At 44.4% G+C, this 27,655-nt stretch overlaps 1 protein-coding gene and 1 non-coding gene across 3 annotated transcripts; both read right to left on the bottom strand.

Annotated features, from left to right (window-relative positions):
• Positions 1–27,283, bottom strand: Ybx3 (Y-box binding protein 3). 2 transcript variants are annotated; one of them, XM_048432776.3, is made up of 10 exons: positions 26,848–27,283; positions 23,138–23,201; positions 22,195–22,228; positions 19,427–19,516; positions 17,689–17,811; positions 14,252–14,458; positions 8,631–8,722; positions 6,514–6,685; positions 5,947–6,045; positions 1–547 (listed from the first exon to the last, which is right to left on the bottom strand). In XM_048432776.3, the coding sequence occupies exons 1-9, from the start codon at positions 27,083–27,085 to the stop codon at positions 5,980–5,982; spliced, it is 1,086 nt and encodes a 361-aa protein (XP_048288733.2). In that variant the 5' UTR covers positions 27,086–27,283; the 3' UTR covers positions 1–547; positions 5,947–5,979. The 2 variants fall into 2 exon arrangements, with proteins under 2 accessions (XP_048288733.2, XP_085543374.1); XM_085687248.2 differs by lacking the exon at positions 14,252–14,458.
• LOC125399533 (small nucleolar RNA SNORA70) lies at positions 18,644–18,778 on the bottom strand. The gene has a single exon (XR_007231696.1). It is a non-coding gene; the product is annotated as a small nucleolar RNA SNORA70 (small nucleolar RNA).
• Positions 27,284–27,655: the final 372 nt, after the last annotated feature.

The raw sequence follows: 27,655 nt of genomic DNA, 5'->3' as shown, positions 1-27,655 counted from the left end.
TTTTTCCTTTGAAGGTAAAAATTTTATTTTTGAGGAACTTGTTACTGCACATTTCAGAGAGAGCTATGTAAGAAAGCAAATTCTCCCCTCAGCCTAGGAATAAATAAGGGCATAAATTTTCGTCTTAAATCATGACATTTGGAAGTTTAGCACCAGCATCCAAAATGAACAACAAAGGAAAAAGAGCATTTACTATATATTTCAGATTTCTTTGGTTGGGGCAATCCCCATGTGATATTAATATTTCTTCTTTTAATTCATATTACCAAAACAGTAAAAACCAGGGAAAAAAATATAAAGCTAGTGGTTGCTGAAACTGGGGAGGCCGCTCTCCTGCACCTGTGCAGGTTCCTGGGATGCAGCTCGATGGACACTTGCTGGCTCCATTCCCTTTGTAGGTGTTAGTTTCACAGAGAATAGTAAACATTCTAATGTCCAAATCTTGGTTAGTCTTCCATTTTATTGCTTAGATGTTTCTTTGGTGTTGGTAAGGTCGTGGGTGTGCTTTTTGCCTTGTTTTTGAATGGTCATTAATTCTTAAGGTCACCTGTAAGAAATTAAAATCAACCTTAGCAAAAGTGATATACAATAACCAAAAGTTAGGACAAACAAGCAAAAACTATTTTTCATACAATTTAAAAGTATTTACAACCAAGGATATCTAAACCAAGGATACATCTTACACAAATAACACAGGATGAAAATTTTTACTTTCTGGTGAAATACTTTTACAAAGTAGAAAAGTCAGAACAGAATAATGCACATGAAAAGCCTTGCATGATGATGCCACCTGGAACTTCCCGGCATCGTGGGACTTGCTCGCTTTAGCCTAACTCTACACACAACAGAGTGGGTTAATGTAGATCTGAAGAGTGACTGGGTACATTCTGCCTAAAGAAACAAGGAATGCTGCTGCCAGCCATCACAGCAGTGTGCTCTTTGGGGAGAGTCAACTCCAACCCCACAGCACTGCACAGAAACGCTCATTATAAACCCAAAAGTGCACTCTCAAAAAATGCCATCGGCAGAGTGGGCTTTACAACGCACAACGGTAGCAAGAACAAATACATAAATATCATTTAGAAGGGTGATAGTTAAAACCAGGTGTGGTAGAACATGCCTGCAATCTGAACACTAGACCAAAGTTCAAGACCAGCCTGGACAATGAGTTGCAGGCCACCTAGAACTATAGAATGACTACTAGTCTGTCTCCCTCACTGTCCCTGCCCCACAAAAACTGATGGAGGAGGTTTAACTGTCTATGTGCTACTTTCATTGGTTAATAAAGAAACTACTGTGGCTTTTGATAGGACACCAGCTTAGATAGGCGGAGTAGACAGAACAGATTGCTGGGAGGAAGAAGGCAATGAGGCAGAGCCATGCAGCTAGCCGCCAGGTCAGACATGCTGAATATTTCCCAGTAAGCCACCACCTCGTGGTGAGATACAGATTATTAGAAATGGGTTGAATCAATATGAGAGAGTTAGCCAATAAGATGCTACAGATAATGGGCCAGGCAGTGTTTCAATGAATACAGTTTCCGTGTAATTATTTCAGGGATAAAGCTAGCTGGGAGTCAGGCAGCAGGAAGCAGCCTGCCGCTCCTTCTACAGAGTGGCGCCCAACGTGGTAACTAAATCCACTTAAAAACCTGAGAGAGCTTAAAAATAAGGGAAAGAGAGTTTAACACAGATTTTGCTGTTTGCTAGGGCGTGCTGTAGAGAGATTTCCTGTTTCAGCATTAGCGGCAGAAAAAAAGCTGCGCCATTTTAAACCGCGGCTTCCTGGGCCCTGCCGCCGGTGCAAACTCCAGCTATGGAGCATTTCTGGGCCCAGATGTTTGTGTTCCCACTCCGGCTCGGGATCAGGAGGAAAATACTCTGAGACCATGCCTGCTCTCCCTACCTGGGCAGACTGTGGGACCAGGCTTAGGCAGGCGGGAGAGCATGGCAGATTTCTGCCTCCATACAGAGAGATGTTTCCAGTGCTCTGCCTGTCAGATTTGACGGTAACTTGGATGAAAAGAGTTTCTGTGCTGCACGCTCAGTCTCAGAATTAAACTGTTGAGTGCGGCTCCAATGTGGACCTGCTGTGTGCCTGGTACTGTGCTCCGCTCTGAGGCTGGAGCGGCTCTGGCTCCACTCAGCCAGGCTAAACTGTGCGGACCTCAGGCAGAAATGATCGTAATTATCATAATAAAAGCGCAGTTAAGGTTTAGACTGGAAATTGGCAGTACCGTATTACCTCTACATGGTGCAACTTAAGTTTTTAAGAACTGCTTAGCATATTAAGAAGTGCTCCTGGATACTAAAAATATTACAGATTCACAATAGGACAGATTCAGACATACAAGACCTATAAATGGGTGACAATGTTGGATGACTGTACGTAGGCTTGGGAGAGAGAAGAAAAAGAATATATAAAGTTAATGCCTTAAAAAAAGGGTAAAGTCTTTAAAGAGACAGAGTACAGATAGTTATAGATTAAAAACAATAAATAAAAATAAGCCACATAAAAACGGAAAATCCACAAACAGTCTGGATTCTTCGTATTATTGTTTTCTTTAAATCTTTTGACAGTAAAGGAGCTAATTACAGAGAGACATTTCATTAAATGGGCTGCTAAGCTGAACCTCCATATATGTTCTAAAGGTATCTTGACTTCAAAATTTGGACCTAAGGATATCATGTTTTGGAAAAGAGTTTCTTCTTTTGTTTTCACAGAGGATGAGACCCGGTGGATTGCTTCTATCCCAATATGGTATGATAGACCATGTCCTCCTGAAAGGTTGCTGTGAACACCCTCAAGAAATTACTTCACTCAACTGCCAACTGAGATGAACCTAGCACACAGGTTATCATAAAAGACCTGATTAACAGCACTCCTATTCAGCAGGAAGAAGTTTGGAGAGAAATAACTACGCCCATATTCCCAGATATTGTTTATAAATGTTCTTTTACATTTAAAGGGGGATATGATATAGATATGAATAATTTGCATTGGTATGGATTCTAAGGTCAATTTTGTTATACGTATATGTATTTCTGCTCTTGATTAAGGTATTGTGATTGTGTAGTTATTTAAAAATGTAATGTATAATTAGGAAATATGGGTTGTTAATGGATAATCGTCAATGATAGTCAAGCTTGTAGTTATGTTAGTTGGATTTTCTAGATATATAGAGATATATTTCAGTTAGATAGGCATTCTTCATATCTTTCAAAGACTACAAAATATGGCATTTTAAATGTTTTAATAACTTAGGGCTTTTCATGACAATGAGACATGTCTGCTCCTGGCTGCACCAATCTACTTCAAGAGGAAGATGGACATTGAAGAGGCTCCTTATGGAGTTTGATAGCCATTTGGGCAAGAAACTGCTCTTGCCTGGACTGCTGCATGAACTGAACACAAAGAACCCATAGAGAGAGAACTGCTGAACTTGCCTAAAGATGAGATTGTCTTTCAGAGTTCCTGATTTATGAGCGTCTACGAGACATTCTGCAGGACACAGCAAAAAGTGACTGAACTGTCTTTGAATTTTCCTGCTTCATGGAAAAGTCTGCTGGATTACTATGGGCCTGAAGGCTGAAGATGGATGCCCCAACAGTACAAAAGAACTTTGGGTGACTATCCAGGCAGCGAGATGTCTCTGTCATTTCTCGAGTTTGGAAGTTGCTTATTTCTTGTTTAATTAGGTAATATTATATCCTTCTGAAGTCTTTGATGGAGTTGGAGAATGGTTAATTATAGTTTTTCTTAGTTATGATAAAAGATAAAGTAGATATAAATATTGTAACTGTAATTCTTGCTTGATAACTGTTTTGTTGTATGTAATTTTACTATGTTAAAGTTAAAGCCTTTCTTCTTTGTTTAAACAGAAAAAGAGGAAATGATGGAGGAGGGTTAACTGTCTATGTGTTACTTTCATGGGCTAATAAAGAAACTGCCTTGGCCTTTTTGATAGGCCAGCCCTTAGGTGTTTGGAGTAGACAGAACAGAATTGGGGGAGAAAGAAAGCAGAAGCAGGCAGTCGCCATGACTCTCCTCTCCGAGACAGCTGCAGGTTAGAATCCTCCTAGTAAGCCACCACCTCGCGGTGCTACACAGATTATTAGAAATGGGTTAGATCAATATGTAAGAGTTAGCTAATAAGAGGCTACAGATAATGGGCCAAGCAGTGTTTAAAAGAATACAGTTTCCGTGTAATTGTTTTGGGTAAAGCTAGCCGAGAGGTGGGCAGTGGGATGCCGCCCGCTGCTCATACTACAAAAAACAAAACCCAAAACCAAAATCAAGTATGGTCTAAACTTTTAGCCCAACCCTCTGACAGTTGCTCCTTCCTGGCTACACTTCAATCTACACAAGTAAGACTGACAAGAAATTTAGCAAGACAGAAAATGGGTGATCCTCACACAGAGATGTTACTCTTCTCTGTTCTACTCTAATACCTCAGTGTTACTTCAGGCACTCCCATGACAGCCCCGTGTCTGCTCTTGCCAACAACAGCAGACGTCAATGAGGCAGAGGATGAACTGCTCAATCCGTAGTCGCCGAGCAGGCCAGAGCTGCAGGAGCCTCACTAGATCTCACACCACACTGTACTGTCACATAATGCTGATCAGAAGATGGGCAAAGAGAAACCAAGTTTATGCTGCGGGTAGCAGTTCCCTGGAATTTAAAACCAGGATCTGGTCGGGAACCATTCAATTATCAAATTGGGCCCAGTGTGGTGGTGCATGCAGGTCATCCTAGAGGCTCACTAAGTTCAGACAGCCTGAGCTATACTGTGAGAATCCTTTTGTCTGTTTGTTCTTTGAGACAGGGCAATATCTCTATTATGTAGCTCTGGCTGTCCTGGAACGCAGTCTTCCATGTGCTAGGAACTAATGTGTATACCAGCACACTTATGTACTAAAAGATTGTCATAAAAACCAAAGCAAAAAAATGACATTAACTAGTAGGTGGCAAAACAGCACAGGTTTTGTTAAGTGTCCTTGTTGGGGAAATGACTCAGAACAGTGCCTGCCACAATAAGGACAAGTGAGGTAATACCCAGCACTCACAGGAAATGGGTGGCAGGGGTCCATCTGCAGCCCTAGTGCCCTATATTAGACAGAAAGGAATTCAGTGGCCAACGAGTCTAGTCAATGGGCTCAGTGAGACTCTATCCCAAAAAATAAGGTAGAGAGCAAGAGGAGAAAGTGAGCTCTGCTCTCTACACAAACACAGCAGCCGACTGTCAAACCAGGTACACGGGCACAAGCCCATAAACCCAAGCACTTGGTGAAACTTGAAACAGGATTGCCTTCAGTTCAAAGAAGCGCACACCAGGCCAGGCAGGGTTACAAAGGAAGACACCACCAATGAATACATACATAAAAAATAGTTAATGGCTCAGTAGTTAAGAGTGCTTGCTACTCATCCAGAGGCCTTGAGTTTCAGTCCCAACACTGGGCAGTTCCTAACTGCCTACACTTCAGCTCCAGAGCATCTGATAGCCTCTTCTGGACGCAGTGGGCACTCACACTCACAAGCATACATCACCATACAGACAGACACATCGACACTAACTTAAAAAATAATATTGTCTACATAAAACAAGCATAAATGATAAAATTGGGCCAACAAGATGGCTCAGAGGGCAAATGTGCTTGTTGTATAAGCATTTCTGAGTTCCCCTCCCAGATCCCATGATCAAATGAACTTGAATAAATGAGGGTTACCTTAGAAAAAGTGGAGATCATTTATTCTCTCATTTCATTTTTTTCCCTTTTTTTAATTAAGCATTTCTGTCTCCTTATTTATACCTTAACTTATTCAAACAGGTCAATCCCAAATATACTGTGTGCTCAACTATCCCCACATCCTCCACCCCCAAGGTGCAATGGAGACCAAGGATGGGCACAGTGAGATCACGGGTGACCCCTAGAGAACAAGGCTCACCCTGCTGGTGGTGAAGGTGCCTGGGGGCCAGGGTCACTCGGCACTGCTCTGCTCGGTGGCTGGAGCTGGGTTCTCAGTTGGTGCTTCACCAGCCTTGGTCTGAAACAGATCAAAAGCAGAACTAAAATCCTTCAGCAGACTGTGTTTCAAAGGGTAAAGGGTCTCAAAAGAGAATTTTCTCACTTAGGAAAACAAATAACAATGAACATTTCCACTTCTCTTTTATGTGTAAGTCAGAGATTAAGTGCCTTCTAGTTGGCCAATAAATACCCCTCTCCCCAGAGTACATGGCACATAATTGCTGTCACTTTGTACTTGTTCACCATCAATTTCCTCCTCTATCAACTGCTGTCCTTCAGTGTGATCCCTCCAGAGACCACTACCGAGCTCAAGTCACACATTCAGCTGTGGAATAGGCAGAGCACGTTCTCCACAGATGGACCCTAAGCAAAATACTGTGCTTATAAGTACCCAGTGTCACACACAGCAAGACCATCTTTAGGATAATAACGAAGACGGCACAACTAAGCATGATCTGGGTACGTCCCTCTTGGAGGCTGACTTTACCTCTTTGCCATCTTGTGAAACAGTGTTCAGGGGACGGGGGCGGCGCCGATAGTTGTAGGGGCGCCGGAATCCACGGCGGGCAGATGGCTGGTTAGGGCCATTGGCAGCTTGCTGGTTCTCTTTATCTTCAGCCTCTCCAATAGGAGGGGCAGGTCGTGGGCGAGCAGGTCCCCTAGAGCAAGGAACAGAAGCTACATGAGAACACATACAGTGTGACTGAAGAAAATGTGTGGGCAGGGTTAGGGGTGGGAGGGATCTCAAGGACACAGGGTTGGTTTACTACTGAATCAAGTGATTAACAAGTACTTGCTGAATGAATCATCCACAGACCAGACCTGCAGATGCAGATGCAATGAAGTCTTGGTGAAAAACTCCATTATTTTGCTCCTTCACTTGTTCACACATTTGTAGTAAACAAGCACACAGTAAATAGATAAGGTCCTAAAAGGCACTTTGATAGGCACCTAGGATACGAGAATGAAGAAAGAGTATGGCCCAGGATGCAGGCTCCACAAAAGATGACCCAAACCAAGACCAAGACTTACTGAATCAACCATATAAGGAAGGTAGGTCATGGTACAAATTCTTCCCCAATATACTTTATTTTTGTTTGAATAAATCCCTATTGCTGAATTAGAAGATATAGGTTCAGTATCCCTAGCCACAAATTTAAAACACTGAATTTGACATTTCTGAGTGCCAAAAAAAAAAAAAAAAAACCATTTAAAAGTCTTAACTAACATCCTGAAGCATTCTGAATGAGGATGTTCAACCACTGAAACACATGTTAATATTTCCTAAGTCTGAAAGTGGCACCAGTTCTCTGGTTCCCAGATTGCAGATGGGGGGAGGGGCAACATGTAAGACACACCACCCAGGAAGCCCATTAGTTCCCTCACCTCCCCAGTGAGAAGGAACTGACAAAAGCCTCCATTATGAAGCTCTCACAGTGAAATGGCTCTCGGTGGAGAGCACCTGCACTCGAAATGTTATGTCCCATGGCTTGGATTCCATCCCTGGAGGCTGAGGTAGAGATCTGTCCTCTGATCTACTCATACATGTTGAGGAACACATACAAGGGATATTTAAGGTTGAAACCAAACAAAACAGTCACCCAAAGGATGTCAATGTCAGGGAATGTAGCCCAAATGAGGCTTTGGAAGAGAAAACGTACGTGAAAATGACCCACCCTTCACTAACAGCAATGACAGTAGGGCTGACACCCAGGGTGTTAGGAGGGTACCATGATCATTATCACAGATCATCTATTCATTCAAACTTCTCATCACTAAATGACTCCACCCATTTTGGTATTTGAAACAGGGCCTTACTGGTAAGCCCTGATGGGTCTGGAAATCAGAGATCCACCAGACTCTGCCTCCAGCTTTGAATGCCCATTGAAAATGTCCAATGAACAGATCTGGAAGCCACAGCGGAGTATAGAAACATGTCAAATGACATACAGCAGCCACTAAACTCTGATTCTTCATGGGTTATGGTTCCACAGACAGATTCAAAAGCCCCAGTGGACTGCCTTGATGATTACAATATTCAACCTCAATTTTCCTCCATTTCTGGCACACTAAACTACCCGTCAATTAAATCTTGTTTAATTTAGTAAAAACTAAGCATTAAGCCAGACATGGTGTCAAACACCTGTAATTTCAGACGAGGAAAGCCAAGGGGTGAGGCATGAGGAGCCCAAATGTAACGCAGCCTAGACTACATGGTAGATATGAAAGCCTAGACTACATGGTAGATATGAAGCAAGACTTGGCTGCAGAGTTAAGACTCTGTGTCAACACAAGTAAAGATTAAGTAATTTATGTGACTTTTATTGGAGGCCATGACCAACAATCCCAATTAGAGAACAGCATTTTTGACTGCTAAAGAGTAAAGTATTTTAACGCTGGGTGGAGCCCTGGGCTCTATTCCCACCATAAAAAAAAAAAAAAAAAGAAGAAGAAAAAAAGAAGAAGAAAAAAAGAAACTTTCAGGCTTATGACCAAAGTCACCATATCTTTCAATAATAAACTGCCAGGAAACAGAGCCACAGTGCCCCCTCCACTCTGCTGCTCCTCACTGGCTACCTCCAAAGCTGTGGCAATCACTCCTACCTGCGGAACCTTGGGCGGTAAGTTGGATTCCGATGAACCTGGAGCTGTGCTCCCTCAGGGACTCCGTCCTTCATTTCTCCAATCTCACCAGCCTAGAGAGGGCAACGACAGCTGGAAATGAGTCGGGAAACAGGGCAAGGAGGGTCAAAGCACATAGGCACGTGCAGAAACCTGGCTTTCAAAAGCAAACAGAGCCAAGGACTTCATTATCCGGCCTGACACACCAGTCACAACAGTCCGCTACCTACTAGTTATTTTTATGAATGACAGGAAAGGAAAACTAATTTCTACCCCAACAGCCTTTCCCCACTTCCTTAGCACAGAGCACTGAGCTTTCCCACAACATTAAAATCTGACCCTATCCACACTGAAGAGACGATTTTAGAGGCTTCGGCTACAGCTCAGCTGGCACAGCTCTCACCCTGCACAGGCAAAGAACTGGTTCCCAGCACCAAAAACAAACACAAAAACTCCTTTAGGAAATGACACTGTATTTCTGAGCAATGGGACAAGCTCAACTGCTTCAAACTCAGATGCATTGACCCATTAACTTAACTTGTTTTCCATCCATGCCCCTGCTGTCACACGATAATGTCTGTAAGACGCACAGAAGTCGCTAAGGGTAGGATTAAAGACTGGGTTCAACTCAGTACTGAACCCAGTACTTAAGCATAACTTTACCTATAGCTCTTCTTTGTTAACTTTTTCATCTGCTTATGCCACTTAACACTTAAAAGTATAATGTGCTTTTTATTTAGTGTGTGGGGGCAGGGGGACAAGGTACTGCACGACAGCTTCAGCTAGCCTCAAATGTGTGATCCTTCTGCCGCAGTCTACCAAGTGCTAGAATTACAACTGCATAGCCACCACTCCCAACTTAAAAATTCCTAGGATATCAGTACCTGCCTCTAGGACTAGCAACCTGGATTTGCACCCAGGGACCCACATGATGGAAAGAGAGTGCTCGGTCAGCAAAGTGCCTTCCTTGCAAGCTGGAGGACCTAAATTTAGATCCCTAGTACCAATGTATAAAGCCAGGCATGCACCTGAAATCCCATAAACAGGGAGGCAGAGCCAGGCAGATCCCTGGAGATCACTGGCCAGCTTTGAGATCCTGTCTCAAAAATAAGGTAGCGGGGATTGGTAAAATGGCTCAGAGGTTAAGTACACTGTCTGCATCGATGTAGTGGCCCACAACTACCGCTAAGTCCAGTTCTGCCTCCAAGAGCACCAGGTATGCATGTAGAACAGGCAGACAAAACACTGCTCCCACAACACACGCACAAAATAGTACTCAAGTAATAGCAATGTAGAGATCAATAGAGAAAGACCTGTCATTGACCTCTGACCTCCACGTCTCCATTCACACTCATAAAACAACAACCCATTCCAGTCAGATATGATGGCACAAACCTGTAACCCCACAATTCAAAGGACTGAGGCAGGGACATCACTGTTAGTCTAAAGTCAACCTAAGCTATACAATGAGACCCTGTCTCAAGAACAAAAACACCTCCTGGCCCCTCCTCAGAACCAAATACATTCTTCATCTTTTTAAAGAAAGATGAACATTTTCATCACTAGTGAGCATGCCCACTAGTCTCCTTATGATTAATTTCAGTTTTACCCTGGATGAGGACTTCATGTTCACATTTGTTCTCAACACTTGAAAGTAAGCCTATTTATCTCCACTCTATCTCTGACTAAGGCAGGTAAGCCTCTTGAAACCACACTTACCTTTCATTTTAAAACAACCACAATGGGTCGCACAGAACAACCCTCAGACTATATTCTAGTTTTACCAGGTGTCAATGTCCCTTACAGCACGGTCTACTTAGAATCATATATTAAGTTTATTTATATTTCTTTTAGGCTGGGATGTTTCACCTTTCTTGGCTTTCACGAGCTGAGCATCTGAATTTGGGTTGCATTACATTAAATTCATGTACTGCTGATAGGAGAGGTCTCCACTGAATGCTCTGTAAGAAAGTCCCTTCAGTCTGTAAACGTCCTAGTCCTCCATTGTTTCCTACGGTCACCCATCTATTCCACCTGTACGGGCTCCTAGGTTTCCATGTCACGCATCAGGCTACACTCTGGTACATCCATTGCTGGCCAACAGGAACTCCTGCATTCTGGCTCACAGCCTCCGGACAAGTCTCAACATTCCTTAAAGTACTTCCTGCCTTTGTGGCACAGGATGCTAAAGGTTTGCTCTGTATTTTCTCTGACCCAGCTCAGACAGCATACATTTCTAGAAAGGGGCTTCTTTCTGTTGAAGAACTGCACCCAGAAACAACACCTGGGGATGAGCTATGCTCAGCACTCCTGGGGTCCCTTGCTTTGGGTCTTTAAGCAGCAGTGCACTCACAGAACATACACACACAGTCCGATGTGTTACATGTATATGCCTACCTTCACTTGCCTCTTCTAGCACCTTCGGCCAGAAGTTCTTCGTATGTTAAAGAAGCAGCAAATGAAGCCGGGGGAACTTTAGCACCATAAAACAAATCAAGAAAACTACCTTGCCATGGTTCCACATTTCTCTAAGCTCCTTTAAAGATACACTGGCTACAGAAAACCCAGCCCTATCACTATCAACCATCAGGGGCATCAAAGAGCATAGCATGCAGTCTCTCTTCCCACTTCCTGACACAGTTCAACTTCTCACCATAACACTCCACTCCAAGTTATCAAACCTGACCACCAATCTCAGTCTCATTTCCTCTACGTCTCAACTTCTGTAACAGTTCCTTCGTGGAATACCCTCCAAGCATGTCCCTTCCCACAGCCGTTTGTCAAACAATATTCACCCTCTCAATCTCAGCCCTGACACGTATCCCTGGCAACCCTATGGCACCTGCAGCTCCCTTCACTGACACTCCCCACTCTGCTGTCCTTGGTGCCATTGCTCCACTGCACTGAAATTTCTCCACAAAAACCACAATCCTGTCACCTACCACACCTAGATGACACTTTCCTCTGTTCAGCTACCCTTGACCTCTGACTGCTTTTTCTGCCAATCTTGCTATAGAAGAAAGGCTTTCAAAACGGTTTCAGCTTCCTCCTGCAATTCAATCTTTCTTTATTCTTCTCACATTTTTGCCGAACTCCATAGAGGTACCAACTCCTCACACACCACATATTCCTGAAATTATCAAACATCGCCTGCTTAAAGCACTACCCAGCCCTGACCACGGGGCCTCACTTGCTCTGGTAGTACAGTATCTGACTCACACGTACACTGTTTACCATGGTCCAGCCCCTTGATTTGCTCATTGCCCCCAATAGTTTGGTCAATCAAGAATAGATAATGTCACGATGCTTATTCTTGGCTCAGATGCCCATCTTCGCTTCAACACGCTTACAGCAAAAGATCCTTACTGAGCTTTGGTAGGAATGACCTTGCCTTTTCCAACATCTCATCCTGCTCACTTCCTCCCTGCAGTTACTACCCCAACCACATGCGCCTGCCTTTAACATCCTAAACACTCCAATGACAAAAGATAGGCAGAAAACATACTGGTCCATTATCATGTGTGGGGGTACATGATGTTTAATTGCTTTTTTATTTTTACTTTAGTTTCTCAAAGCAGGGTTTCTTTGTGTAGCCCTGGCTGTCTTAGAACTCTGTACACTAGGCTGGTCTCACAATCAAAAGCTGGATTAAAACCATGGAACATCATGCCCGGCTATTCGATGGGTTCTTGCATCCCACCATGTTTGAAACAGGGTCTTTTTTGTTGGCTACTGTGGAAGTCAGGCTAGCTGGCCTGCAAGCTTGTGGAGCGTCTGTTTGTTCCCAAACTTCCTGGAGGAGAGCAGGCCCCACATACACACACTGCTAGGCCCAGCTTTACATGGTTTCTAGTGATTTGACCCTGGATCTTTGTGGTTGCACAGCAAGAGTATTGAGAACTCTAATCACCAAAAGTTGTAATTTTTAAGAACATTCAAATCTCTTTATTTGTAAGAAAAGCAAAACACCATGAAAGCCACACTAGTTATTTCATAGGCTGCTGGTAAAATGAAATTAGAATTTCAAACATCTGCACCTCGTAGGTACCACAGTGTTGTTTCCTTTTCTCATCAGTGACTCTCTTAAGGTCAGGGGCCAAATACACACTGCCAACAGTTGGCTACTGATAAATGCCCTTAAGCATTACACAAACACTACTGCTCCATGAAATTTCACTCTGCAGTGGGTGCACCCTTACTTTGTAAAATAGTTTACAGCAGTGCCATTAAAGATGCCTAGACACATGTAAAAAACATGTTTACTACATTTTCGATTTCAGTTGTTGATCTGGCTTAAGGATAAGGAGACTTAGAAACTATGTGCCAGCACTGAAGTGGTATGCATGAAAGACTCTTGCAGCATCTACCATGTGCTTTGCTTTCAATATGGAATGGCTATGGTTGGCAAGCATTACACACAACCACATGCAGTTACGTGTTGCTGAGAGTAAGCATGCTGCTAGGAAATCAGCAGTAAGTCATATGACACTGTGGCACTAAGGAACCATTTTGTTCTGGTCTTCAGTAGGGACTATCCTCTTTTAAAAACTGCAAAGAATCACTATGGTCTCAGGAAGCATACCTCATATGTGCCAAACAGTATGGTTATCCCAGGAAGTCACTGCTAAAGCAATATAGCCAATGTTACAACTCTGCTGACTGCTCTTGCCCTCATTTCCTAGAAGCCAGAGTGCTGCCCTGAAGACGCCTACTACGCCTCGTGTACCCAGTGTTCCCATCCATCTGACACGGCCTGTTATTTTTAGCACATTTGTCAGGAGCAGCTGTTGAAGAGTTAGAAGGGGAAAACAAGAAGCCTTGTAGAGACAACAGTCATGCATGATGGGGAGGGGAGGATACAGCAGAGACCGAACATAATGTTCAGTCAAAACACGTGGGGGTGGAGCCCAAGCACACTAAGACGGGAGCTGTAGCTAGTAATAAATCAGGGCCCAAGTTCCCCAGGAATCAGACACTGCAGTCAAGCTTATTACACATTCACAAAAGCTCTACCATTTCCAGCACTCAATCTGTAGATTCTTAGCCTGCCTGAAAACCAGCACTTTCATCGAATTTAACACTTTACATTTTCCAATGTGCTCCACCCTCGTGTTTAATAGAACATTCTAGTAAAGGCATTTGATGCCACCATTCAACAGGTGAACAACCATTTTCTCAAATTTTTAAATAAACAGTAGTGGAAACAGAATTAAAATTTAGGCCCTTTTGGAGATCAGAGTCTGAGTCCAAGTTCTTACACATATCACCTGTCTCAATATGTAACACAGACTAGTTCTGAGCTCAAGATTCCTCCTGCCTCAGCATGCATCACCATGCCTAGCAGGTTTTTCTTACACATTTACAAACTAGATACTCTATTCTATTGTCCCATAAGATATGCATGTTTATGATCTATTTCAAAAAACGTTTCTTTGAGTGTTCTCAACAGGCAGAGTGGGCCTTGCCTCAGCTTTGACAGTATGGTAAGCTACAAGCAATGTGTTACTTCCGGTAGCTGGAGTTGAAGGAGGAGGAGAAGAAGGAGGAGGCAGAGAAGGACGAAGGGTGAGGACTGCTGAGGAGAAGTCCCCGGTGCATTTTACCTGCATTCTGTTGGGATGGGGAAAGACCCGTGAGCGACGGTCAAAGGTCTGTCCCACGTGGTAAGGCGGAAAACGCCGCTGCCGGTATGGAGGGCGATACTGGGGACGGCGCAGCTGATTCCTGGCCCCAGAGAACTGCCCATCAGTGGCAGGGGGTTCAAATCCTTCACTGCTGCCGCTCCCTTCCTCCTCCTCCTCCCCAGCGTACTAGCGAAGCAAAGAAACAGAGTTTCAGAAGAAGTTACAGCCAGGCAAGAACCAAAGAATACCACTTAGGATGGCTATCACCAGGAAAACACCCACAACTCCCAGAGCAGTGACCGTTCATTGTGTAGACACAACACTGTGCAGACACAGGCATGTAGATTGCCTGGGATAAACTACATGGAGATTAAAGTAGATCTATGCAGATAATATATCAAGCAGCAGAAAAGCAAGAGCAATCAATCTACTACCAAATCTAATGGCACTGAATTAGAACAGCCGTGCTACACTGTTTGGCTCCTTTCAATGAAAGTCTCCCAAATTTACCCAGCATGGAAAGTCAAGAACTGTCAAGAAAAAAACTTTAGGATGTTTAGGTCAGCAGATCTGACCCAGGCAGTATGTTTCCTAGGACAGCTGCGTCTCTGAAAGCCTTCCAGGGGCAACAGAGGCAAAGCACTCCCAGAGTTCCACTAAGAGGTTCATCTCTCACCAGCATTCGGAGGGATCTTCTAGCATTCAACGGTATGCAGTCCCTCAAAAGACCAAACACAAAACTAAGAATCCAACTATCTTCTATTAAATTATACATCAGAGACACCCAACGATGCAGTGCAATGCCAGTCTGCCCTCCCGATTTGCACAGGATTGTCAATTAAAATGTTTTATCACTATGAAATAAGTTATTTTAAATGAAATATTTTAAGGTAATTTTAATGTATAATATAATAGCAGTATCAATACCATTAACGATTCTGGAAACTTTACCAGTTAAGCCTAAAAGTGGGTTCAAAAATCAAAAAGCTTGAGGGATAGGATGCATTGTACCCTTTCCTTTGAATATCAAAAAATAACGTTTAACTGTTATACTAACCATTTCTAAATACAGAACTTAAAAGGGGATTAATCACTCATTTTTCCTCTATTCATTATTTCAACAAGTCAAACCAGCAAACACTCAAGAATTTATTATCTCAAATCTCACTTAAGCCAGTCTTATAAGAAATACCTGCAATTCCTTTAAGGTTAACTGAAAATTAATAAGCTATTGACCAGTCTCTCTTAGAGGATAGGTTTAAATCTTCAAACCAAACCCACAAGCCCAACTAAACTCCCCACAGAACTAGTTTGGTCTAACTTCACAAACCAACAGCATGGTTCCCTGGGGTACCGGGGCTTAACTCAGAGGCCCATCCGTGTTAGACAAGCACTCTACTACTTAGCTATATCCCAGCCCTCTTTTTAACTCTTCATTTTGAGACAGAGTCTCACTAAGTTACTCAAGCTGGCCTTGAACTCACTCTGTAGCCCAAACAGGGCTTGAACTTGCGATCCTCCTGCCTCAGCCTCCCGAGTAGCTGGGATTACAGACCTGCGCCACCAGGCCTGGCTCATTCTACTCTTTATAAAACCTGTATGAATAAATGATGCACAGTTATGTAAAGATATATTTTGCATAGAAAATATTCACCACATCAATTTTTGAAGGCATAACTCTTAAGCTCATGCAGCTAAATCCTAAAGACCTTTACAAGGCAATCACAATGGCACCACCACTGCTGACTATACTCAAGAGTCAGGACAGTAGAAGATTCCACATAGATATTGATTTATCTATGGAGGGAACAATCTTTAAAAAATTCTTACCCAAGATTTTCTACCACTTTTACCTCTGAATTGATGTAGACATCAAGCTGATCACAGCTAGAGATCTGGGCCATGAACAAACAAGTTAACATCACCACAAGGCAAACTGTCCATCCCCGCCCCTCAAAGATTAAGTGATGCACGCATGTGCACATATGTGGAGGCTACAAGCTGGTGCCGTGTGTCTTCCTCAACTGTTCTCCACTGTATTTTTTGAGACAGGGACTGTCACTGAACCTGGAGCTCATGAATTCAGCTAGGCGAGCCATATGATGAGCTGCAGGGATCCACCTGTCTCTGCCCTAGTCCCCAGCAGGTGCTGACGTAGGGTCTTCATGTTTATATGACAGGCACTTTGAGCTTTCTGGTCAGTCCTCCTGACTACTTTTTAAACAAAAACCAAAAAACAGGAAAAAAAATAAAAGGAAAAAAAAGAAAAAGAAAAATGCAAACAAAAAAAATGTAAGGAATACAATAAAAACCTGGGACAGGAGTTGAGGACAGTCTGGAAATCAGAAGCACTTAGAAAAAGATGTGTGTCTATCAAAATGGAAGCAAGTATTTATATTTGTAGATTTTCTTCTTTTCCCTTTTTTTTTTTTTGAGACAAGGTCTCACTATGTAGCCTTGGCTGGCCTGGAACTCAGGAGATCACCATCTGTCTCCCTCAGCACCATCCCCCATGTATTAAGATTAAAGACAAGAGTCATCCATAATGCCTGACTAATCTCAAAATATTTCGTTCTTTTGAGAGTTTTCTAAAGATTCTCTTTGTATGACATAAGCAACTAAGCAACTTTCACACTGTGCTAACTCTGACATAGACACGGGGTGCTGGCACCAGGATCTACTTCCACAAACATCAAAAATATATAGTCTTAATTCAAAACTAGCAAGGTCCTTCCTCATGATCACAATTGGTTTCATAATGGTTACCTTGAGAACATTCCTGTAAACTGAGCCAAGAATGCTCCAGCCAGTTCACCTGAAAATGCTTTCACCTGAACTGACACTAACCCGAAGAACTACAAACCAGTAACCACTCACCTCTTCCTTACCTTGAAATAAGAGCACAAGGCTTACATAAAGTAGGCCCTTAACTGAAGCAAGTCGCTTAGCACTTCTGCAGCCAGCATGCACTGAGATTCCCAAGATATCCCCGACTCTTGCTAACTAAATGCCGACTGTCTTAGAAGCCAGCTATCTCAACACCAAGGCAGAAACAGCTTGCAGAGCTGGGGTGGGGAACCCCAATCCTGGTGCCAGTGAATATCACACAATGAACCTGGCCGAAGAGAAAGCCTATGGACATCTTGACACCTTAATTAAACCTTCTGTTACAAGATACTTGAATGTTACTTGTCACCAAGTACATCCTAAATGGTACAACTTCTGACTGTCATGTTTTCAATAGCAGAGATATAAAATAAAATCTGGGCACTAAAACACTCCCCTTCAAAGAATAACCATGTCTCTTTTATCTCCAGGACACGGCACCTTCAAATACGGCACTGATATATTTTTATGTTCATCCTGTTTTAAACATGAGAGTATTTGCAATCAGTGATTAGGGACAGACAACATACATTACGGGGAGGTCCACGGCGTCTGCCATAGTAGCCGCGTCTGTAGCGGCGCCGATCAGCAGCATAACGACTCCCTTCTACAGGAACTCCATCTGGACCAGTCACATTTGCTGCTTCAGCACCCTGAGGAAGGAAACAGAGGCTCTCCAATTTTCAAAGAAACCAAGCAACTTCCTCCAGCATCAGACAACTTTTATGTTAAGAACCTCTACTGTGATCCTAAAAACACTGCTTTTACCACCTCAATGAGAGTGCCTGACCTCTAACTACACTCCTATGGCTTGAGAAGCTCCACCTCCTTGTCTAGTCAGCCAAGTTTAGGAGCAGTGCATCTCTTTTAGAACACAAGTAAGTGACTACAACACACACCAAGGGAAGAGAATTGCAATGCAATGAAACCTACTGCCATACCCTGAGATGCCATCCGAATCCTGACTGGTTGGCTCCAGCTGCTCTCATCAGCCCTGAGTTACTACTTAGTGAGAAACAACTCTGAGATTCACAAAAACAGAAGAAACGGCCCTGACTTAGGAATAATCTCCACACACAGCCCTCCTTTAGGTCTTCCTGTTATATTCTTGACAATGACTTAAGAGTCTTTCTTCTACCCCCAGGTGACAGGGATGGAAGCTAAGGCCAGGCATGCTAGGCACAGTATTCTAACACTGAGCTATATCCCCAGTCATCACACCACCTAATCCACCCACAACAAATCTGTATGGAAAAGGCCCACTTCTTTGAGATATAGGCTATAGGGATCAGAAAGCTTCAACCTGTCCCAAATGGGATCTCACTTACTTCTCTACTGTGCTACTGGGTGCAGAGGACAGAATGGCTTGGCCAGTGTGAATCCCAGCAATCAAGCCCTGGGTTTTGCCAAAGCCATCCTGCATACTTGTCTCAACACTAAATTCTAAACACTGTGAGATTAGAGACAAGAACACCAACTGGAGAGCTTTGTCTCCTAGGTCCCTTAGAGCAACCTATACAAGGAATAGGCTGCATACACTACCCAGGAGGTTGCTGTCTGCAGCCATTGCACACCAAGGATCCACCAGGAGAGGAACCCAGTCGGCTTAATTGGTTGCAGTCAAAACTTTTTCAGTAGGGAGGTGAGAGGAGTGTGCTTCTGAGGCAGAGTTTACTGTATAACACAGGCTGGCCTTGTAACCTGCAGCGTTCCTCCTCCTCCAGTCTTCCTAGTGCTGGGGTCACAGGTGGGTACCACCATGTTTCTGCGGTGCTGGGAACTGAACCATGGGTTGCATGCACTCTACCAACTGGGCTACATGCCTGACCCAAGACAGTTTGTGTTCCAAAGTAAAACAGACTTTGAGATACTAGCATTTATTCCAGAGTTCCTTTATAAAACAAGAAACTAAAATATATAGCATACCAAATATTTATAGTGATATTGGTATCCAGTAAGATACTTCTTTTAAAAAAAAAAATTTATCTTTATTTTATGTGCATTGGTGTAAAGGTGTCAGATCCCCTGAAACTGGGGTTACAGACAGTTTTGAGCTGCCATGTGGGTGCTGGGAATTGAACTCGGGTACTCTGAAGAGCAGCCAGTGCTCTTGACCACCAAGCCATCTCTCCAGTTCCCCCAGTAAGATATTTCTGCCTCCACTTCTTCCTATCATAAAAAACCTAAACATTACTTCACTAAGGCTGGAAAGCCACTTATTATACAACAAAACTGTGCTGACACACTCTTCCACTGCCAGCTTCTCACCTTTTCTCCTTCAACCACATCAAACTCAACAGTTTCTCCATCTCCCACACTGCGCAGATACTTGCGTGGATTATTCTTCTTGATGGCGGTCTGTCAAGGCAAAAGAAAACTCCATTGAAGGTACATTCCAATACTGAAGGCATTCATCAATTTCATGTTAGCCAGATCACTATATCTGTATTTTACTTAAGACAAAACAAAACAAAAACAACTCATACTCCCATCACCTTGCCAGCTCCAAAAACCACTCTATACCACATTGCACATTTCTTTCTTGGTTTCAGGGTGCTTTAAAATGTATCCAGAGTAGGTGCATTAAGGAGAAAGTCATTCTTGTTCACTCTGTCACCCAGTGAAGACACTAAATCGGTCAGTTACATCAAGCCAAGAGGCTCCTAAGGTTCTGTCTATGGCTCCTTTCACAAGGGCAAAAATGCCTATACAAAACCTTATACAGACACATAAGCAAGGTTTGGGCACAGAGGTTTTATACACACAAATTTTTGGCCTCAAAAGCTTTTTTAAAGCGGGTGGCAGGCTGGAGTAATAGCTCGGTAGCAATGACACATACTACTCTTGCAAGGGCTTAAATTGGGCTCTCACACCCACTATGTGGGTAACTACCACACAGGGGATCTGGTGATTCTTCTGGTCTCCACAGGCACTGCACTCATGTGCACATAACTACCCACACACACACATAAATAGAAATGTATGTGTGGCTGAACACAATGATGCATGCTTGTAATCCTAGCATTTGGGAGGTAGAAGCAGTAGGATCATGATTTCAACAATAGATTCTTTCTCAAAAATAAAGATGGGCTTTGTGGCTCATGTTTGAAATTATCAACACTTGGTTGGGGGCAGGATGAGGCAAGAGGATCATTATGATCTCGATGCAGACGATCATTATGATCTTGAGGTCAACCTGGGCAACAGAATTCAAGATCAGTGTAGACAGAGAAAGAAATTGCCTCACAAGGTAAATAAATAAAATGACTGATTTTTAAAAAAAAGGAATAAAATATCAAGGAGATAAACGTTTATAGCCATAAATATTATGGTAATATAATGAGAAACAAGATCATTTCAGAAATGACGACACTCAGGTGTAACCTGGTCTCTATGCGCTATTCACTTTATGAATGAGAAAACATGAGGTCAACAGGTGACTTATCTGAGTTAGCAGGCTCAAATGGAGGAGATTCGTATCCCTGTATTATCTCTGTTAAGTTCTCAACATTTCACACCTCACATGTCAGCTATCAGTAGAAAACTTGAGGAAGATGCCACTCCTACCAGACATCTGCACCTACATGGTCTACTTAAGAAAAGCCCCTTCTCTTTTTCAAATACAAGGAGAGAAGGAACCTCAACAAATTTCCACTTCCCTGGCTGGTCATCTCTAAGCAGTTAAAGGGCTGGGGAGTTTCTATGGAACTAGGTCAACCTTATTTTATAAAGCGATTAGACATGTGTAATCCAGTCTTCCTCTACTCTGAGTAGGAGGGAGAAAAGAGGGGGGAAAAGTGAGCCAATAGGGCAGAGACCTCACCCTCTCCAGAAGGAGGCAGCTCGGGACAGGATGTATGCACACACAACAGGAACATTTAGCCATTCCAAAAAACAGCCCCTCCCTGCCGGCTCATTCCCTTTTTCCTGTTAAACTGGGCAGGCCTCAACACAGAGGTGACTCACCACACAACCTCATGGGGCTGGAATCGGGTCATTAGCTCACAGCCTAGGAGGCCTCCACTAGCATGGAAACCCCTTTCTCCCAGTAGTCACTGAACAGGGAGCTTTTCCCAAAGCCATTAACCTCCAGATGTTACCGTCAACTTCCTTTTCAGTGTGTTAGGACTCCTCTCAACAAATCCACTCCAATTCTCTAGATCAACAGAAACATATCCATCCCACAGGGCAAACATGAAGGATGGCAAATACAACTATAGTCTTTATCTGTGGCTATCCCCCACTGCCCACCTCAGCCCAAACCACACAAACACAAACACAAGGGAACAAGCAGAGCATAGCAGCCACTGCAGGTCAGTGTGTCACCGCCATGCTTTCTCATCGAGACACTGACAGTGCATGCCTCTTTCAGACTGAATATACAAAAGGAAGAGCAAGAACAGGTGTGATTTCTAATCTACTCTATAAAGCTAACAATCTAGGATCATAATAAAGAACATCTGAGGACCGAGACACATGAAGTAGAGTTCCATAATACTCGTTTGTTCAATTTGTTTCAAACAGAAGGGAACTGGAGGGGGTTGAGGGATGGTCCATGGAACCAGACGTGCTGGACAAGTCTGAGTCAACAGGAGGGAGAACTGCCTGAGAAATGGGAAGAGTTCTCATGTCTCAGACACACATCTAACCTTCTGCTTCTGGGTAATGTTCACGAGACTAACGAGCTTTATCTACCACCACGGATTCAGGCAAAACCCAGGTTGCTCTGGTCAACCACCAAGAACCACACAATCAGACCAGTCAGAAGCTGACATGGAAGCAGTTGTCTGGATAAGGACTCCTGGGCTCTAAATACCAGAAAGTGGTTTAACTGAGTATAACTTCATTCAAACTTGAAAAGGAACAACACAAATGCTTGAAATCTGATAATATGATGGGTACGAAGGTTTATCTACCACTCTTAGTAATGCTGAACTGAGCGCCGATTCCAAAAAAACCAAAGGAGCTCAAGATACTGTAATCATTTGCAGAACTCACACAGACCATGTGAGTATAACTGCTAGAATCCCTCTTACCTGGTGTACAAACACGTCTTCTTTGGTGTCATTTCTGTTGGGAGGCAGAAAACACAAACACACCATTAAAGGTTCTAAACATTCAGAGAGGCTTCAAAGAACAAATGTATTGACTGAGATCTCAAGACCTAAAAAACACAACCTTTTAAGTAGTTTGTCTTTTCAAAACAGGTGCCTAGAGCCAATTCCATAACCCCCACCTCTCCCAGATGCTCCTTGACTGCACCCCATTGCAATGCAGAGATCCAAGCACTGGATTCCACACAAACACCCCTTTGCTCTCATGTCTTTCTCAATCACATGCTATGTAATCAGAGCCCTAAGTTTTCCTCCTAGCAAAAGCAAGACAGTCAAAAGGACAGGGCACAGCTGTCAACTAGGCTCTCCTTACACTGAAACTTAAAACAGCCCTCCCACTACCCCACCCAGGCAGATAAGGAAGAAAATGGAGGAATTGGTTTTTAAAAAGCAAGGAAAGAGAAAATCGCTAAGACCCTGTAAAATACATCCCCCATGTCTCCCAGTGCCTGTGGTCAACTTCACTGCCAAGTGGTCACAAGGGACCACGGTTTAAACACTGGTTTCCTCACAGGACTTGGACCAAACCAGGGCAGGGCGTACAGCCCCAGCTAAGTTACTCATTACTGTGTGACCTTAAAGAAAGCTGCTTAACCAGGTTCCCCTTTCTCCATCTGTGAAATTATGGATATAACTAAAGTGCTCCCCATTTGACTGTAGTTTTCATCTCTGCTGCCTGCTACAGGCTAGAGTTTACGAATGTTTTTAAATGTGTCTCAATATAGTCACCAAAAGCTTAAAAGAGAATATTTACTGTGCTTAGGAATTTCAAAATGTAAATATACAGTCTATTAATAAAGTAGGACAATGGATTTGTAACTGCCACTGCTACAAGGTGGGTGGTACAAGACACACAGACACATACCGATTTATAAATCCATATCCATTTCTGACGTTGAACCATTTGACAGTGCCAAGGACTTTGGTGGCTAAAACAGGATTAAGCAGATATGTTAGCACCTGACCTACAAAGAGATAAAGCTCACATCACTAAGGTCCTAGTATCATTACACTAAGCCTAAACATCCTTGAGTAAACCACTAATGGCTTAATCCCCCACTACCACCAAAAAAAAAAAAAAGAAAGAAAGAAAGAAAGAAAGAAAGAAAGAAAGAAAGAAAGAAAGAAAGAAAAAGAAGAAGAAATGTGGAGCTGTGATTATCGCATAGTACTTTTTACCAAGGCCTCAGGAGTGGTCACGTGCCTGGACAATTCTGCAGTAATTAAAACTAAGAAAGATGGGTGAGGAAATGCTGGTGAAGACTCAGTTGTGAGGCAGAAGTGGCTGCAGGTGCCTATAAACCCAGCACTTGGGAGGTAAAAGCACGAAGATCAGGAGTCTGAAGCCAATGTGGGCTGCATAAGACCATCCTTAAAAAATAAAAAAGCCCCAGGACATTCCAGGGCTGGGGATTTGCTTGGCTCAGTGGTAAAGCACTGAGCATTAAGCAGGCAACAGGTATGATCCTCAACACAAAACTAAACCAACAACAACAAAAGGACAAAAAGGAACACATTCCAGTTATCCACTCAGACATTTCCTGTGTGCACAGAGAATGTACAGATAGCTGGGCCATCTTATCATTTTCATACTTTGAAATACTAGGCAAACTTTAACAGGCAACACAGTAGCTCCTTCTTAGTAATCAATCTACAAAGATATAAAGAAACTTGTCTGGTGGCCAAATGAGGGCTGCTCACCAGTCCAGAGTAATAATAGAACTGATGCTGTCTCATCCCAGTTCTGTACTTGCCATCCAAGACACAACAGGCCCTTTTCTCACCAAGGTCTCTCCCTGCAGTCTTCAGCTGCTGAGCAGGAGACCCTGGCATGCTCTACAGTCAACTTGAATTACTGTCTCTAGTCTGTCACGTGCTGATTAATTTCTCTACAAAGTCTCACTTGAGAATTCATGAAGAAAAACAATCTACATATTTTTTGTAGATACATGTTAAGCTTAAACTATTCCAAACATGACTGCTGGAATTGATGGTAAACGCCAAATTTAGTATCTCTAGGAAATAGGCCTAAATCCAGGAAACACACAAGACAATCTTCTAAACTCAGTCAAACAGAAAACCTGGCAAGATGCACTTAAAGGAAAAGCTTGGGAGTGAACGGTACAGATCTAGGCTGCCTCTCAGAGATGATGCTGTTCCGACTGTGGCACACGGGCAGGCTTGCAAAAACATCTTGGCTTTCTTTGAAAAGCTATTCAGCCTTTAGTTTTAAACCAATCTAATTGGTGCTGCAAGGCAAAGGGGGAAAATTGAGGCTTCAGGTGTCAACACCCAAAAGAAGCCAGGTTTGGACAGACATACAGCATGACCTCTACGTCAGGCTTCTACATGTGAGGATTTTGTGTTTGTTTCAAAATCCTATAGATAGACTCTTGGAGTTCTGACTCTGGACCTACACAGACTTTCTGAGTTCTGACTCCGGACCCTACAGACAGACCCTCTTGAGTTCTGACTCCGGACCTACAAACTGACTCTCGACCTACAGACAGATGCTCAGAGTTCCAAAACCGATGAGAGAAGGGTGACATTAAGCTGAGTGTGATGATGTACACCTGTCATCCCAGCCCTTGAGAGGTGGAGGCAGGATGACAAGGAGTTAAAAGTCCTCTGCTTCAAGGAGTGATGCGAGACCAGGCTGGAAAAGAAAATAGAAGTGCAAAACCAAAAGACGCATACAAGGAAGGTGAGGGGCAAAGGCAATGACAACATCACAAGCAATGACAACATCACAAGGGGAAACATGAAAAAGAAAAGTCTGTTTTCAAGGCTGAAGGTGTTTACTTCTCAAAGTAGATTTAAAAATATTAATTCAGCTGAGCAGTGGTGGCACACGCCTTTAATCCCAGCACTTGGGAGGCAGAGGCAGGTGCGTCTCTAATGAGTTGGAGACTCAAAAAAAAAATAATAATTCTCCAAATATTTCCAAAGACTTAATATAACCCAACAAACTCACTCACACTGTTTAACTACTTCAAACATTCAAGCACCCAACAAGAAATTGGTGGAGTTCCCCTCTCCGGTTCTTTTTAATCATATAAACTGTTTTCCCTAAAGGACTACATGGTGTAAAACAAAGTTAAGGCACCTTTGCAAAGACCAGAACGACAGCATCCAAGAACAGATATCCATTTCAGTCAGCACTGGGTGCAGAACACTTTGGGCATCCATGTGTCTGGTTGGCAAAGGAGATGGCAGACCACAGCGGACAAAAACAAACAGTGCTCAAGTGTCAGGTGGAAGGCTTGCCCTTCATTTTGATAGTCTGGACTTTTGTATGGCAGGATGAAAGACACCAGACTCATCACTAGGTATTTGGTAGAAACAGAATTAACTGTTGAAGATTGCGGAAATTAACCTTCATTTATCGGCTCCCTCCATCTCCACAGACATTATCTACCAGAAGTGCAAGGATCAAGTGAAAACCTGTAGGATTCCATCTGCCCTCAGTAAGGTATCATTAAGAACCTGCTTTGGTTAGCAACACCGGGTCCTTTCGATCTTTCATTTTGTGTGGAAGTGTTCCAAGCAGCATCTGGTGGAAAGAAAGTACCACAATGCAACACTCTCAAGACCTTTAAGGAACTTCTTTGGTGCGGATAGGGAAAAAGACAAAAAAAGCACATAATTTGGCAGGAACTGAGTTTGTAAAGCCTTGGAAAAACAAGAACCGAAGGATTGTCAAGAGCGGGCAACACCAAACGATGTTCTGTTTCTTCCACATTACGCCTTCAGCTTTCTTGCTAAATGGGGAGAAAGCTGGGAGGGCAGACGAGCCCAATCGGTCCCACCCAGAAACAGTGAACATTTTCTGATGCCTCCCATACCATCTGTTAACTTTCCTGTTTCGGAGAGCGAACCACATGCGCCACGCACACACCCTTCGGGGAGCTTATCCGCCACCCACCTGTTCTGCAAGCCCTTGGAAATCCTCACACCAGGCGTTCCTTAAGGAAGATGAAGACACCGAAGTGTAGGACAAAACCAACAGCCACCGTTGCAAAGCCTTTGCCCCCAGTCTCTACCTTCCCGTTTTCCTTCCAGTTACAAATCCTAAGGTAATCAGGTTTTGGACACACGTCCTACTCCACTTCCGACCAAGTTTTGTTTTTTTTTTTTTTCCCCAGCCGCCACACCACGTGCGTTCCCACAGTGCAGGGAGATGGAAATGTGCAGCAATTGGTGGGCACTGAAAGGCTCCTTGCTTCTGTGCCACGGGGAGGGCGCCTGCGCCCGCCCCAAGTTTCCCGAGACGTTGCAACATCCCTGTGCCGGCATGTGGCTGGCAGGAGCATGGCGGCTGTCCCAAACCCACGAGGGAAGGGCGTCGGGGACAGACACCTGACCCTCCCAGGCAAGGGGGGAAAAAAAAGCAATAAAGTCTTCCCAATTCACCCCGCCCATCCCTCCCCGGAATCCCCATCTTCCCCCCAGGAAACGCGCTGCTTTCCGGACCCACGGCAAAGACGCCAAATCCCGGCCCACGTGTCCCAGCCCGCCCAGTATCCGCATCCATCCTCGCCTGCCGCCTCTCCGGGGCTGCACCCGAGGACTCACCGAGAACTTTCTTCTCCGCGTCCTCGCTGCCCGCGGGGGCTGACGAGGCCGGGGCGGGCCCGGGGGCTGCGTCTCCGCTGGGGCTCCCCGCGAGCAGCGCGGCGGGCGCCGGGGCCTGGGGCGCGCCGCCGGCCGCCGGGCTCTTGGGCGCGGGGTCCGGGGGCGCCGCGGCGGGCGCGTCGGCCGCGGCCTGCGGGAGCGTGGTGCCGCCGGTGGTGGCCTCGCCCGCCTCGCTCATGCCGCCTCTCCGCTCTCTCCGGACACCTCGGTGGCGGTTGGCGGCGGTTAGCGCGGTGGAGGTCGCGGCGGCCGGCTCGCTCTCGGGGAGGCCGGTGCGGATCGCGCGGCGGCGGGCGGCGAGCGGCGGGCGGCGGGCGGCGGCGGCGGCGGCTCGAGGGCGGGGGGCGCGCGCTCGCGGTCTCGCTGGGTCTCCCGGCCCCGAAGATGGCCCCGCGCAAGTGCTCGCGGGCGGAGGGCGGCGGGCGGCGGACGGGCGGGCGGGCGCGGGGCGGGGAGAGGGTGGGGAAAGCCGGCGCGGCTGCTCATTAGCATTTAAAGGCGCCCTGGGTTCTCCGTAAGGCTTTCCCCGGGCAGGCGGTCCCGGGGATGTGGCTCCTGGGCTAGATCGCAGAGGGGTATCTCCCTCCACAAGACATCTTTCATCTGAGCCTGCTTCTTGGAGAGGTGGAGTGGGGCAGTCACATGCCGCCTTAAGAAAAAAAAAAAAAAACCTCAATTACATTTGCGGACCCAGCAGCCACCCGAAACTATTCTGGGTCCTGCGATTAGAAACTATAATAACCCGGGC

This window comes from Myodes glareolus, chromosome 3, assembly GCF_982192425.1.
Source record: "Myodes glareolus chromosome 3, mMyoGla1.1, whole genome shotgun sequence".
Taxonomy (NCBI): domain Eukaryota; kingdom Metazoa; phylum Chordata; class Mammalia; order Rodentia; family Cricetidae; genus Myodes; species Myodes glareolus.
The sequence above is the reverse complement of the archived record's forward strand: the minus strand, read 5'-3'. Positions and strand labels throughout refer to the sequence as shown.

Coding starts and splice junctions, on each gene's coding strand:
- Ybx3 (XM_048432776.3), bottom strand. CDS start 27,085: ATGAGCGAGGCGGGCGAGGCCACCACCGGCGGCACCACGCTCCCGCAG. Junction 17,812..19,426: donor ATGTGGTTGAAGGAGAAAAG/GTGAGAAGCTGG, acceptor TTCCTTCCTCAG/GGTGCTGAAGCAGCAAATGT. Junction 6,046..6,513: donor TTTCACAAGATGGCAAAGAG/GTAAAGTCAGCC, acceptor GATCTGTTTCAG/ACCAAGGCTGGTGAAGCACC.